At 36.7% G+C, this 16,301-nt stretch overlaps 1 protein-coding gene across 1 annotated transcript; it reads right to left on the bottom strand.

Moving 5' to 3' along the window:
* Positions 1-13,521: 13,521 nt before the first annotated feature.
* ISPF (isoprenoid F) lies at positions 13,522-15,732 on the bottom strand. The gene is made up of 4 exons (XM_078586468.1): positions 15,331-15,732; positions 15,136-15,266; positions 14,064-14,357; positions 13,522-13,647 (listed from the first exon to the last, which is right to left on the bottom strand). The coding sequence occupies exons 1-3, from the start codon at positions 15,659-15,661 to the stop codon at positions 14,124-14,126; spliced, it is 696 nt and encodes a 231-aa protein (XP_078442594.1). The 5' UTR covers positions 15,662-15,732; the 3' UTR covers positions 13,522-13,647; positions 14,064-14,123.
* Between the last annotated feature and the right edge of the window lie 569 nt (positions 15,733-16,301).

The raw sequence follows: 16,301 nt of genomic DNA, 5'->3' as shown, positions 1-16,301 counted from the left end.
TAATGAATATTTCATCATTTTTGCAAGATATTTCATTGTGTATGCTAAGCTGTTCTTATGAATAATCACCCCTTCTTTTTTATCCTACTCAAATGATGTTACAACCTGACTAATAGTGTATGCACTCCAATCTTCCTTTTACCTTTTTTTCAAAAGAAAAGGGTCGGGTGATTAGGATCATGGTGGTAATATTCATGGTCAAAGATGTGGTTAAAACTGGCCCGGCTATCCTCTAAGGGTGAATTCATCTAATTGGAATGTTGGTAATGTTTTCATCACTTTGACCAATGAAAGTGTACAACAAATGCATCAGTTTAAATAGTCACCAAAGATTACCTACAAAGTGTTGATTGTAATAGCTGCAAGCTCCTAGTCCTCCAACGATGCCTCTATATCACATAGATATTCTCATAGGATTTTGATTTTAGGCAAAGAATCAGATCTCAAGTACATTTAGTTTCTTCGTTTCTAATGCTTCATAGAATTCTCTTACTGGATTATCATTGTTCATGTTTCTTTGTCCCCAATCATTGGTCTCAGAACTATCTTACATTCTTCTAATTTATCACTTGTCTATTTTATTTAAGCTCCTCATTTCCCATTTAACATTACCTTTATTAGCCTTTTGACGTGTGATCAACTAACATAAATAATCTTATTCATTATCTTGACTTATGTAAACATCAGATGTAGACCTACCAAACAAATGATTTGGGTATCAAGAGATGTTCTACTTGTGTTGCCTTCAGCTATTCCCTGCACTATCATATATGTTCTCCAATTCTACAAATAATATACACATGTCACACTCACTAATAATAAAGCCATTCCTCCAAATGTATCCTATGTTAAGTGGTAAGGTTGTGAGTTCTATCATAATGGTAAACACACATCGGCTTTCTCTTCATGGCAATGAATTGATGGTGGTTCTCTTTTTGATCTTCTATACTCTCACGTATAATGAATTTTCTTTTGGGTTTGAAAAGAGGAAGGTATCATATTAATCATATGTATCCCTAAAACATTTATTTGCTTCACTTCCCCAATTCATTACTAATATTTTTTCCCACCAGCTTGATGGTATTATTAATAGAATTTGGGAAAAGACAGTAAATGTTTATTCCACGATTGTTTTCTTTTTCACTTGGAATTATTTTAAATGTGTATTTATGATATTTGCATTAGTCAACATTATATTCATTGACTAGGATCTTTATTTAAATTTCCTTGACTCATTTTGTGCTATTAATCCGTCCATAACTAAATCTCTTTTACTTGTCCAATTCATGGGTCACCTTCATCACCAGTAAGTACTTCCTGTCATATTCCATAGTCTGTTTGTTCATTTTCCCTCATGCATTTGCCACCACCTCTGTCAACAGTCAAAGTAATAGTTTTTTGGTTGAAGCAACAGGGACATATCATCATTATGCGCCTCTCGTTACTTCTTGAACACATCCATGTATTGAGTTCTATATCCATCCCGTCGAGAGGTTGGTTGCTATACATAACTTAGAAAGATATCCCATGCTAACATGAAATCATCCTTTAAAGATTTGTCTCATGTTCTTCCAATTTCCCTTCATATTCCTCCTTTCATACTTTTTTGCCTAAGGTGTTTATTTTTACAACCATTTTCCAATAAATATTTCATCTTAGATCCCATTCTAAAATCAATATGAAATATATTCATCAAAATGATTTTTTACGTAACTCTTACATATGAAAACAATGTCTTATTATGATTTATGCCCACATTTCTCATTCGATTAAAATTTATCAAGTTAGGTAGATATCTTACGATGTGAATACTGTTAAATATATATTTATATGAATGTTAGAAATATTTGGTCTTTGTAACCTATATAAAATCTCACAGTGCTACCCTTAAGGATATAAATATGTAAATTTACTCTTTAATATCACCGTCCTTGTAAAAAAAATTGTCTTATCTTATGGATCTAGGCTATTCAATTGTGCACTAAAGGGCTAATGTATCGGATATGAATTATTCAAAAAAGATATTCTTCTATATGAACAAAAAAGGATTTACTTCCAAGGCTCTAATTTATTAATGTAACATAATTTCATCACAACCAGTTGTTAGATTCTCACCGGAACTCCCAAGTCTACGGTTTGCAGCATTGGGTTGTGTATTGGTGGTGGCATAAACATTATCCATTAGGCAATAAAATGAATCAGAAAATTTAGAATTTTGTATATTGTTAAGTATTATATATGACTTGAAAAGAAATATAGTTATGGCTACTAATAATTAACATGTTTGCGTAGTGTACAAATTGAAAGCTGATGTAATGTGACGTCAGAACACGAAGACCTTAAATGTGTGTTTGCCAAAGTTGTTTCCCCATTGTAAACCAAAATTTCCAAAAATATGTTTATGGAAATGGAAAATCAGAGTCAAAAAGTGGAAACATATATGTGGTTGTTCAATATCCCTAAGGTTAAATGAATCATAACAGAAATTTTACAACTCATTGTCTAAAATTTTCAATTGTTTGAAAACTGTAAAGAATAAAAATTTACAAGGCAGGCCTCTAATGATTTTTTGTGCATCAAGGGAGGCTTGGAAAAACCAATTTAAATGAAAAATAGATCTCCAGTACCTAAAAGGTATGGCATTTTCCAAAAAGGTATGACACAAGTGATTATCTCTAAATTATAATGTTTTTAGTTCTATGACACTTTTCACATATTTTTCTACTTTGGATCCTAATCGGCCCCTCCACCTTGGTGTGGTCAATCCCCTTGGCACGCCTTGATGCCTGAATGAAAGGGTTGATTTTTATGTTCTATTTTTATTTTTTTATTTTTTCAAATATGAACTTGGCCTTGGCAAGACATCATAAGTTATTATTTAAATGTAAATAACTTAGATAAAAATAGTGTATAGCAGTTTAGATAATAGAAATTAATTTAAACTAAATCTCAATAAATATACACTATAAAAATGTGTGAATAAATTTCCATTTAAAATAAAATCTTATTTTTATAAAAAAATTTATCTAATAGGATTTATTAAATTAATTTTAACCATTAAGAACTTAAATCAACTTTAAGAAATTTGTTTTAAAAATTATTTTTGAAAAATAATACCTTGTTTTTAGGAGGAAGATATTGATGTGCCTTTGTTTTTTCTTGGCCTTCTTTTCATGGAAATCTCTGTGAGAATGCATAAATGGACAACACATTGGGAATCATCTACAATAATCAAATGATTAAAAGTTTTTTCAAAAGTCTTTTTATTGACTCAAAGCCCATCCAGGAACTAAATTTTGACAATTTAATAGTGTTATTATGGATTTTGGACAACCTCTATCGGAATGTTGATCACTTGGGTTTTTATTTTATCATACTCTTCAAATTATTGTGATAAATTTTGTGCTTTAAGCATGAAGTATAATTGGTGGTAAAGTTATCGCAAGAGGTTGGTCATCTTTGTTACCTGCATGTAAGAGGCATGAATTTAGGATTCTGTCCAAGATTTACGATCAGGATCTGATTCATGAAGCAGAATCAAATAAATCAAATCAGACCTTTGAAGCTAAAACCAAAATATGAGATGTTCACATCACCTTGCACATACTTAAGTTTGGTCTCCTTTTGGTTCCATAGACTAGTTATCTTGAGAGGCATCAATATTTTAAGTCAAATGTATTCACATGGTCATTGGCATATATATGGTAAGGATCTTATTACCATTAAATCATAAGGGGAGGGAAGGACAACCCAAGGAGAGAGGAAGATGGGCAAGCGCCCAAAAGAAATCAAAAGGGCATTTTATTTTTGGGGCTTGATATCTGGACACTAAAAGTATGGTGGGATTTTTATAAAAAATTTTACACTTCAAATATATCCTCCCATATCCTATAAGCCTTATGAGTCCTAACTTCTAGGCACATGTACTTGTCTACCTAAAAATTTCATAATTCCAATAACTCTTTATTGGCTTTTCTAACTAATTACATTTATCCAAAAAATATACAATTAAACATTTTATTTATTAAACTCAACTGATAGGTCAAGTTGCCAACACGAGCTCTATGGCTATGCACATACTCTACAAGATACATTCAAGTTCATTAACTGTTTCATGGAACCTTGAATCCATCATTATAATCCCTCATCCGCATGATACTCGTTGGATGACTTAGGGTAATTTCAACTACCAAATCCTAATAATTCATCCCACTTAGTATGAATATAGTGGGAAATCATCGGAGAACTACTCTTTTATTTTCCCTACCTTGGCAAAGGACTTCATTGCATCATCTTCATAGAATTGCCTCCTCTTATATTGATGGTGGGAGTCCTATCTTTCCCAGGAAATAACCTTCATTGACTTATTACATCCACTCTAATAAGGTTTTGAATCATGTGATTAGAGACTGGTAGCTCGTAGCCATAACACAACCATGCATAATCATGGTACCTTTGGTGCCTCAAGTATGAGGAAACTAACAAAACCATGATTGGAATCACGTTCTTGAGACATATGTATACAACCATGTACAGACTCAATTTTGTGAAACCTAAGAACCCCAATGTATATCTTTAATCGGTCCATGCAAATGGTCCAAGATCAACCTTCCTGATCATATGAGCAGGATTAGACAGTAATATTATATCTAGACACTAAAATAATAGTAATGTTTTAGATACGTGTTCAAACATCATTAATCACCATCATATGGTCTCATCATATTTAACTTATCATTGCACAAATCCTTGAACTTTATTATCATCATCACATGTTCATAATAATAAACATGGCTTATATTAATAATATTTTAGTGGGATGTGGAATGTGGGATCTGCTAAAGTTTCATATAAATCCATTAGATCTGAGGAGGAACTATGGTCTGCTAGAAAAAATGTTATTGAAATATTTCAAGGTGAGAGATTATTAGACTCCAATCCTGGATATATTCTGATCACATTTAAATCACTTATGTTCTTGTTGATGTGGCATTGTATGGCTTTCTGGTTATACAAATGAACTATCCAATTATCACTTTTATCGGTTTCACATTTAATAAATATTAATGTCTAACAAATATTGGAAGCTATTGGGACCATGTTTATGAATTATTTCATGTGAAACATTTAATACAAAAATTAAATCCTACGAGTGTTGGGTCCTCAATACTCCTTTTTTGAGACTTAATAGTTATCTTATTATGACTTCTCCATTTATAATGGATGGCTAGTGAAATTATTTTTTCAAAAAAAATTAATTTTTCCGTCATTATCATACCTATAATTCAATCTCAAAATTGTGGAGCGACTCATGTTGAATATGACTCATCTTGGCTTATTACTAGCTTATGAATCAAACACATATTCCATAGAAGTTAATGTTTCTTTAATGTGTCAATTAAGATCCCTGACCCTATGTGTTATAAACATAATAATCTATGAAGTTTATAATATCTTTATTTACAAGAATTTTTAAGCCCAAGTTCTTGGCCCTATATTGTTCTCTTTATAAAGGCTTCAAACCTCATCACCATCAATATCCTTCCCTCCAAAATATGTTTTTGGTGTCTCAGGTCTAAGGATTAATTGAACAATGATGATGTGAATCATCCTGATTAGAAGTTTGGTATAATATCATTCAAGGATTCTTTTGGATGAATTCGTCAAACTCTCTCCACCAAACAGTACCTAATATATGTCCTCAATCTTGACTGAAGAGGTCCTTAATCACTCCAAACTGATGATTATACGATCATTCATACTCATCATATGAGTGGGACTAAATAGCGTTATTCTATCTGGATAGTTTATTGTCTTTTTAGAGCATCATTTCAATGGAAATATTTATAAATCATGCTTAAATATAGTTGATTTTCATATTATGATTTTTTCATGATTCATAAATTAGGATCATGTATTCATGGATTTCATCATAAGCACCGCATATACATTATAATGAATATATTGTATTAATGAACGCTGAACTAGATATGGAATGTGTGATTAGCTTGCTGACCACATATATTTCCATCAGAATATTCATCAAAATTAACAATCAAGGAATTATAAGTTAATGCCCAGCTTTGGTCCTTGAATGTTTGGAGTTTGCATTACTTATCACATATCACACACCCTTGATAGGTAAATCATATATGTATGTGAATACCTATATAATATTTGTATGTACGTGAATAATTTATTGAGTGTAAAATTTTACGTAAATTCCCTGCATATTCTAAGGGGGTAATTATTCTTATTGCTTAGGTGTAACTCATAAATTTCGGCTAATATCTCTATCTTTTACATATCTATATTCACATTAGAATGACTATTTATTTCTGTGATCAATTTTAAAATGATTAAATTTATTTCAATAATACCAGATGATCTATTTTTTATGGAAATTGGATCTTTCTCTCCCTCTTTCCATCCATACTCTCACGCCTATAAGATGAACTATTGACCTTTGTAAAAACTATCTTTTAATAGAGCGAGGTTGAGGGTCCATCAAGTGTTTCTTGGTATCTTGGGTGATTGAGGGGCGTAAGAAAAGTCAAGTGGCTTGAATGCATCAACAAATCACGATGTTCCTTGTACAATGTGTTGGGTTCTAGAGGCCTAGATCTGGATGAACAGAACAAAATGATGCGCAGCGAAAGACTTTTGTGAATCGAACGGCATTGACAAAAACATTAAACGAAGTACCTTTGCATGAATCTCATTCGTGATTTCTTTGATCCCGGAGCGAGACAAGTCGAGCTGCTCAAGTGTGCAGCCTCTAGACGTATCCATGCGGTCCTCGGCACGTCGGATCTCCTCCTTCTCATTGACGAGCCTCGTTCTTTCTCCGTCGGCATCATTACGTCGTCCCAATCACATCAAGGATGGAGAAGGGGTGTGGGGAGAGTAGAGAAGAAGAGGAAAGGCCCCTGAACAATTCTGGCATGGATGAATTTCATTCAGGGCCTTCCCTATTTATACTAAGTGATGCCGGACGTTGTCAAGGCGTCGTCCGGTCGTCACCGAGGGGAGCGACTCGGTGTCGATAACGGAACTCTATCGGACCACGGTGGAGAGCGTCGTCTGATAATGCTGATAAACATATATGATATATGACGGAATGCGAAAGATCTATATGTAGTACGTGCAAGTGCGGACTCACGGAGCGTGCCATTCCTGGGGTTCAACAGGGTCGCCCAGGGAGGGATAGTCCAGGCTTCGCGAACCTCGTCCGAGGGGTCGAGGATGACTACGCGGTCTAACGGGAATGCCCCGTAGAGATGCTCATACGCGACAGGCGAGCCCGACTCGCATCGAACAGGTAAGACTCTCGATTGATTCTTCGTCGTTTTCTCAATCTATCCCTCTCACCTACGTCTAACCCGAGCGTAGTGGAGGCAATTCGAAGGCGTACTGAAAAAGATAAGAGACGAAAGAGCAGGTCCGGCGACAGCTATTTCGATAGCATCACTAAGGGCAGTATTAGAGGGCGGTGACAACACGACGGTCTGGGCTGGCGCCGGTGAAGAGATGACAAGCACGATTGGGGTAATCGTGGCTGTGCGAGGGCGGCAGCAAGGACTCAGCGTATCGAGCGCGGTGACACGGGGTGCGACGCTATGGGACGCGGCGGCGCAGGATGTGGCAGCGCGGAGCGAGGCAACCAGGGGGGGGGGGGGACGGTGACGCGAGGTACGACAGCACGAGCGTGGCGGCATGGGGCGCGGTGTTGCGGGTGCAGAGGTGCAACGACGGACGCAGATGCGCTTTGCGGCGCGCGGCACGCGCGGCGGCACGCATGGTGCCGCGCGACAGCCGGAGGCGCGAGCGCTGACGGCACGGGTGCAGGCGCCGCGGACGTGGACGACGGCGGTATCGAGCGCCGGCGTTGCGACAGTGGGCTGCAGCGGCTGTGCTCGCGACGGTGAGCAACGGTGGCGGCGGCACTCGTGATGGTGAGCGGCAGCGGCGGCGGCGGCTCCGCCTCTTCTTCATTCCTCTTCTTCCTCTTTCTTCTTCCTCAACGAGGGACTCTTCAACTTCTGAATGTTATATTTTCAACAAAATTCAAAGAGTGTCCTTTGGAGGGCGCCCACCCATCCCTTTATAGGAGAGGTGGATGGACCCCCTTGAAACTACAAAAATAAGACTGAAATGAAAGTGTTTGGGCCCGTTAAGGGGAAGGAATGGAAAGTATCCTCATACGGGATTTTCCCCTCGCTTCAATGGGATTATGAAAACAGGAACTACGAGAGAAAACACGAAATGTAGAAAACACAAAAACGAATAAAGTGGTATTCAAGACTGAAGATGGTGCGTCATCACCCGGGGTATCTGAATCTGGGTGTGCGCGTCGTAACCTTGGCTTGACGTGTAGGCTGGACACGAGTCGGCGGCAATGTCGATGATGATGCCGACTCCTTGAGTGATGATCATGCGGTCTCGGTCTGTAACGCGCCATCACTAAGTGGGTATTTTTCATAAAAACTCCCAAAACTTAAGTTTATCTTTCGACGTCCAAAAGACCATTTGTGTGTGACCCTCTAGGCCCATGTATTAGTCTAGTTAACGACTCCAACGGCCCTATAACCTTTATTGGCCTTCCAAATTAATTAACTATATCATCATATAGATTAATTAACGTCGGATCGATTTAACCCAATTGATAGGTCGAGACTCCGACACGTGGGGTGCCAAGCTACGCCTCGTGTCCTAGAAGATACAAAGGAGTGTATATCGACTCACTCATGGAAACTGTTCGTCATCAGTTACCGTGTATGCATAATCCCTCATCCACTTGACGCTCCTTGGACGACTTAGGGTATGGTCAACTGTCAAACCCTAATCGATCATCGGAGTTAGTACTGATGCATTTGGAAATCATTGGAGAACTCTTCTCCGACATTTCACTGCCTTGGCCAAGGACTTCATCGTATCATCTTCCTTGAGCTGTCACCTCTTATACCGAGGGTGGACGATCCCATCTTGACCACTCAATCGTCTTTGTGAACTTCTTGATGTACCCGAACTAAGACCATTTAGAATCCCATGATTAGAGACTTGTCAGCCATAGCCAAAGTACAACCGTCCGTCCACAAGACCTCTTTGGTGTCTCAGGTCTAAGGACCACTTACACAACCGTGACATGAATCAACCTGATTGACAGTTCGGTATAATACCATTCAGGAATTTTTACGGATCAATTCAATGAACTCTTTCCACTAAAGAGCACCCACTATCTATCCTTAGTGCCCCCACTACGGGACCGGCCATACTCATCATGAGTGAGGCTAGATAGTGTTATTCTATTCGGATACTTTGATGTCCTTCTCGCATATCCTTTGAATAGGAATGTTTAGAATACATGCTTAAAGACTAGTAATCTCTATATTACGATCTCATCATAATTCACTAAGTCCGATCATGTATTCATGGACTTCATTATACGCATCACACGTGTACTATAATGAATATGTTCTATTAATGAACATGGAACGAGATGTGGAATGTGTGATTGGCTTACCGGCCACATATATTTCCATCACATATGTGTGGAGACACTTAGGACAAATGGTGGGTGCTCATTTGAGTAAGTGTTCACTAAATTGATCTTTAAGAACCCCTGAATGGTATTATACCTAACTGCCAATCATGTTGATTCTTATCACAATTGTATAAGTGATCAATTGACCTGAGACGCCAAGAACATCTTGTAGATGGATGACTATGTTTTAGCTCTGGCTCATGAGTATCTAACCATGGGATTTGACTCTCTAGTCAGGGTAGTGAGGATATTAGAGAAGATATTCTCTAATCACTTATGTTATACATCAGTACTAACAAAATGAAGGATTAGGTTTTGACAAGTAACCATACCCTAAGTCATTCGAGAGTCTTGTACAGATTAAGGATTATACATCTAGGGTAACTGATGAGACATCTTATAAATCTAAGGTTCCATAAGACAGTCGAAGCATTACTCTATATCTTATAGAGTATGAAGTGTAGCTTGACACCCTAGGGACTGAAACGCAATTTATGGATTGAGTTAAATCGATCATTAATATACATATGTTGTTATGGTTAATTAATAATTGATAATCTTAAAATTAAGCTTTTACTTGTCATTGGTATTTTTGAAATTATTCAATAAAAATATAAACATGTACTCACTTAATAATCTAAATAATGATGATTACAGATCATCTCCACAAGGAACAGTGATTAAGGATTTACTATTCTTAATATAGTGATTATTACATTGAGATGAGATATGTTTTAATTGTGAAATTGAGTGATGAGAGAATGTGAGGTGATATAGTGATATTAACTTGAGGAGAGTAGTTAGTGGATAGTGATAATTTTGATTAGAGAAGGTCGAGTGAATGCGAAAATGAAATGACAATGAAGCGAAGAATGACAAGAGTGAGGTAGAACAAGTTGAATATGGTAATAGGCAAGTAAGCTAATGATAAGACGATGATGTGAAGGTGGTAAGAAGCAATTTAGAGAAGGTATGGAAGTGATGCGATGGCGAGATGTGGTAGTGAAATTTAATCTAAGCTGATGTTGAGAAAAGAACTTAAGGTGAGGATACTTACCATAGATCCTTATGTTCCACTAGGATTACGGCAATTTCCAAGTGCAAGTAAGCTCCCCCTCTTCTCTGTTGCTTTTTTCCACACATCCAAGACACCAAGACCAGACTTTATGGATCTCAGAAACTCACTATCTTTCAATTAGTCCACATGAGTAGAAAGCAAGTTTAAGGATAAATTTGATAGTGATCCACGCCTTTATTTATATATCATAGGGTATGAATAGAAAGAAGGGGTAAAGATGAAGCATCTTTCAAAAATCTTGCGTCATAGGACCTATGGATTGTCAAATATCGAGCTTGAAGTCATTAGAGAATATTTTTTCTCTCTCCTTGTCATCGACACTTACGCTTCTTCTTTTTTGGTTTCAGGTTAGGTCGTCCAATCTCCAGCTGTTAATCATTGGCACGAGTGTTTAGTCTTCTACGATCACGTGCTCCTAGAATGCCACATGTACCTGCGTAGAGGAAAAGACAAAAAATATCTCTCATTTTTATTATATAATCGTTGTGTGATGTTGCACCACATCGCCGCACGCCACATCACAAGATTTCTCTGTTTTCTACCTTTTCTAGTGAATAACATTCTAACACATGTCATTCACATCAGAAAAGGGGAATATTCTCGTGGCATGCACTTTACCTGATGTGGCATGCACTTTCACGTGCCACGTTAGTTTTTTTCTTATTTTTAATCAATTTCAGGGGTACACGTGTGTGCCACACGTAACTCCACAAATTGTTGACTTCTAATTTTATTTTTTTCTTTATATCTCAATTACCACATTGAATTTATCATAATTTAAATTGTGTCTTTTAATTTTTCACTTTTTTCAATGATTAGCTGCACTAATCAGTGCATAATGATTAGCGCACTAAGACATCATGATGAAATCATATTCTATAATGATTAGTGCAGCTAATCAATGCAGAAACTCTCGATTGATCACCATTTGACGAATCAAATGGTGACACGTGGGGGGTATATGTTGAATGCAAAAATAAAATATATAATAAGTCAGAAAAGTATGATAAATATATTTTTTGACTTATAAAATTAATGTTTCTATGAATAGAAGGTCAAAAAATCATTAAAGTTTCTGTATAAAAAATTAAAATCTTGAAGAATATGATGTCAAAAAATTCAAAAAAATCAAAATATCACTCAAAAAAAGGTTTAATCATTAAAAGTTTGATAACACACTATAATATTTATTTTAACGCATAAACAACGGTAAATTTCTCAGAAATAGTCCAATAATTTATGTGGTATTAATAAGGTTGGTCAAATATGTTATTAGACATTCGAGGTCATTAGCTAGAGTGATATATGGGCTTAGAGGTTCACATTAATAAGACTAAAGAACGTTGGAAGATGTACTTTATTAATATGGATTTTCAGGAAAAATTCTTAGATATGTATAAATAAGGGGTACACATTTTGGAGGCTGATTCCACCCAGATTCCCCCCCCCCTTCTTTTTTCTTTGCTTTCTCCTCTCATTCCACAAGCACTCCTTGATGGTGAGAAGATCACAATGGCTTCAAGAAGAAGTGGTGAATAAGGAGAAGATATCGAGGAACCTTCTAGTCGTGTGGATACGTCTAGAGGCTAGGCAACTAAACGGTTGAACAGCTTGAAGAAGCTCTATCAGAGAGCAAGTCAAGGGTGGAAAACGCTCCCCACAAGGTATGTCATGTTTAATGTGTTTTAAAGATCAATTTTTTATGGATCTTTAGCAACCACTACATTGAAATTTATTTCATGCGCCAAACCCATAGCCCCGTAACCCAGGACCACTTGCACAACCATGACATGAATCAACTTGACTAACGATAGGTATAATACCACTCAGGGATTCATACATATCAAATTATGTAAACTATTTCCCCAAAGAGCACCCACAAGTCCTTGATGTCTCCAGACTAATGGCTATGGAATCTATCATGCTCATCACATGAGTGGACTAGACATTGCTATTTTATCCAGATATTTCAATGTCTTTCTCGAGTATCCGTCGAATAGGATGTTTAGAACACATGTTAAAGGCGAGTGATCACCATATTATCATCTCATCACAATTCATGTAGTCATTGTATGTATTCATGGGTTTCAATTATAAGCATTGCATTTGAATTTTGATGAATATATATTTATCAATGAACACAGAACAAGACATTGAATGTGTGATTGGCTTGCAAGGCATTCTTAGTGAACATCCTAGCTTTGGTCCTTAAGTATTAAGAGCTTACAGCACTTCCTTATTGATGTGGCAATGTTATATGTATGTCTCACACACTGATTATTTGAGATTGAAGGAGTAGCCTCCACTTGGTAGATAATTTAGTGTATCAATTTTCATTCAGCTATTATTTCCTCTAAAAAAGGAATTAGCTTGTCTCGTGGTGACATATCTTTGATATGCATATCCTGAAAATCATCCTCTCTCTTAACCCCATCCCCTGTCAAGGTGCAGGCTGTATCTAGGAATAGTACTACCAAAAAATTTGGGAATAAAATGTTGAATATTTTAAATTGTGCATAACTTCTCGAGAAATCCTAATTGTATGTAAATGTTTCTTAATCTCCCTCCCTACACTGTCTAGTTTACAACATTTCAACATGTCCGTGCTTGCAGCATTCTTGATTACTTGGTCTGGAAACCTAATCAAACTTTACATCACTTGAATTGTAGAAGAAATATTGTAAACAGCTATAATTGACAACAATGAGTTAATTTTTTGAGAGAATCTTTACTCGCATCTCCTTATTGGTAATTAATACAAAATGTTTTGATTTTTGTTATGCTTTTTTTCAATTTTTCCTTGACTTTTAACTATTTTCCGGCATCTTTTATTTGTTTAAAACGTGAATTTACACTTCTAATGTAAATTTATTTATTCAAAAAATTTGGGGGATACCTATTTATTAAAAGTTCCATTAAATCGTGATTTGCCTCCATTATTCTTGGATGAATAACATGGAATACTCAGTGATGAAGCCTCCTCTGATGAAGTCTACATTCTCCAACACCAGCTCATGCTTGACCACTGCACCAAGTAGATAATATGTCATTTGGCATATCATCATGAAATGATATTGGTTTATGAGAAAAAGGACAAAATGGTTTTGCCATGGAATTTATCATTTAAAAATATTACGACATTATTTTTAAGTGGGAAGAATAAACAGGCAAAATCAAATATTTTGACCGTCAGTAGTAGAAGCAATGCCATGTTTTTAGAGACAAGTCCAAAATAGAATAATACCTCTCGGATTATTACTTAAATTCTTCTGATAAATGAACTCTTCCCTGCATAGACTTTGGGAAAAGGAAGCTTGAAAGCTCGGAAATAAATCATTATCCCAAAAGAAAGGAAAAATGGAAGGACAGCTTCAACTCTAGCTTAAAGATCATTCAAAGATTACGCAGCACCATTCAAACGGAAATTTTCGCAATTCTTACCATTGTAATGACCTTTTAGGATTTGGGGAAGACCCTTTGAACAGTTCCACAGGAAAGTGATCACTTTTTCATCAGAAGCACCACAGTGTGAGCTGCAATGCTGCGATTCTCGCCAAGGCTGTCGACCTTCTCATGGGTCTTTGCTTTGAGATTAATCACAGTGGGGTGAGCTCCAAGAAGATCGCACAGGACGGCCCTGATCGACTCTTTGTGAGGGCTCAGCTTGGGTCTCTGTAAGATCAATGTCGCATCTAGGTTTCCAAGCTCATACCCTGCCTTGTGCATAAGTCGTACCTGGAATTGGAAACAATGAGCCATTAAAAAAATCAGTGGAAGTAAATAAATGGCACTGATGCTTCAAGGAAAAATGAAAAATCTATCTTGGATAATCTTGATAATCAAGAGATTTTCTGGGAGGAGGTAGAGGAGGAACTCATTGGAAATGTAGGAATTGATCGTGGGAGGGATTGATCGTAGACGACAGAGGGATTGATCGTCGGACGAGCCGGCTGAAGATATGGCAATCCCAGGGAAAGCGGGAGAAAGACAAGGGGTCAAGCCAAACTGCAGACTTAAATTCATTATTCTTGGGTGACCTCTTATAGTATAGGAAAGGAAAAAATTCAAGAGGGAAATGACAAAAATATGTCTAGTTGGTAAAACGATGAAATACTCCAAGAAGGATTGGAGAATGTATCATAGAATAATCCAATCCCAAAGAAATCTAAAAACTAATTATTTCAACTTCACATCTGTCAGGTGCTCAGGAAATGAAGATAAAAATAATAATAAATAAGTAGATGCCAATAATTAAGAACCATGCGGATGAAATCGATTATACTAAACATGAGGAGCCTACTTTGGGCAGAATCTAGCTAAGACAGCTGTTCATCTGGACCGGGGCTTCACCATTTCAGAGATTTTTTATTGATATATATTTCAGAGAATCAAGAAAGCTCGAATAAAGAAATCAGAAAGACTTCCACAGCAAAAAAAAAAAAAAGGAAATTGAGATGAAAGAAGCAACAACCCATCCAAGAACAAGCCCAAATCCAAAAGAGATGAAACTCACCGCCTCCTTCACAAAGACAGAAGAAGCAGCTCCCTTCCACTTGGGATCACTATCCGGGAAGATCTGGCCGATATCCGGAAGCCCCAAAGCCCCCAAAATCGCATCCACCACGCAGTGCAGAAGAACATCACCTGAAATCGCCCAAAATCTCAAATACCCATGTCCGGAATTGGATTAAAAATCCCACAAAAATACCATCGGAGTGCGCCTCGCATCCACGATCGTGAGGAATGTTGACTCCGCCTATGATGAGGGGAAGCCCAGGCTCGAGCCTGTGGAGGTCGAATCCATGGCCGACTCGGAAGGGCAGGGAAGGGGGAGAAGAAGAGGTCTCTTCTTCCTCGGCTAGCTCGGGTTTGGAGGCTACCCGCGTCGGCAAGAGATGGGTAGCTCGGAAATGGCGAAGGGGAGTGGAGGAGGGAAAGGAAGAAGAGATGGGTCGAGTGGGGAGGAAAGTTGGAGTCTTGGAAGAGAGAGAAGGGGAGAGTGGAGTGGGTAAGAAGAGAGAAGAGGCCGCGCCCGCCATGGCTGGTCTTCTCGAGAGCTCAGATGAAGATTTGGGCAAATTTGTGAGTCTTCTTTTGTCACAGTTCAGCTACCCATGTAAGGTTCTAATCCTTTCTCCTTTTTTTTCTTTAGTTTTTTTTACTTTCTGGTTTCTAGTTTTTTTCAATTTTGAGTGGTTAATTTTTTAGTTTTTAATTGTCTTTTTTTTTACTTCATGGTTTCTAGTTTTTTTCAATTTTGAGTGATTAATCATTTTAGTATTTAATTATCCTTTTTTCCTTTAGTTTTTTTACTTTATGGTTTCTAGTTTTTTCAATTATGAGGGGTTAATTTTTAAAAAAATTTAATTCTACTGTTTTCTTTATTTTTCTTACTATATGGTTTTTAGTTTTTCCAATTTTAAGTGGCAAATTTTTTTTAGTTTCTAATTTTCCTTTTTTCTTTATTTTTTTACTTTATGGTTTCTAGTTTTTCAATTTTGAGTGGTTTATCCTTTTTTTCTTTAGTTTTTTTCCCTTAGGATGGTTCCTAGTTTTTTCAATTTTGAGTGGTTCAATTTTAGTTTTTAATTATCCTGTTTTTCTTTAGTTTTTTTACTTCATGTTCTCTTTTTTTTCAATTTTTAGTGTTTAATTTTAAAGTTTTTTAATTCTCCTTTT

This window comes from Wolffia australiana, chromosome 14 (genome assembly GCF_029677425.1).
Source record: "Wolffia australiana isolate 7733 chromosome 14, ASM2967742v1".
Classification (NCBI taxonomy): Eukaryota; Viridiplantae; Streptophyta; class Magnoliopsida; order Alismatales; family Araceae; genus Wolffia; species Wolffia australiana.
Note: the sequence above shows the minus strand (reverse complement) of the source record. Positions and strands in the feature narration are given on the sequence as shown.

Bases quoted from the DNA above. Each gene is read 5' to 3' on its own strand.
- ISPF (XM_078586468.1), bottom strand. From the start codon at position 15,661: ATGGCGGGCGCGGCCTCTTCTCTCTTCTTACCCACTCCACTCTCCCCT. The intron at 15,267-15,330 runs GTATTTTTGTGG...GGGCGATTTCAG, and splicing joins ATGCGAGGCGCACTCCGATG to GTGATGTTCTTCTGCACTGC. The intron at 14,358-15,135 runs GTGAGTTTCATC...TTCCAATTCCAG, and splicing joins CTGTCTTTGTGAAGGAGGCG to GTACGACTTATGCACAAGGC.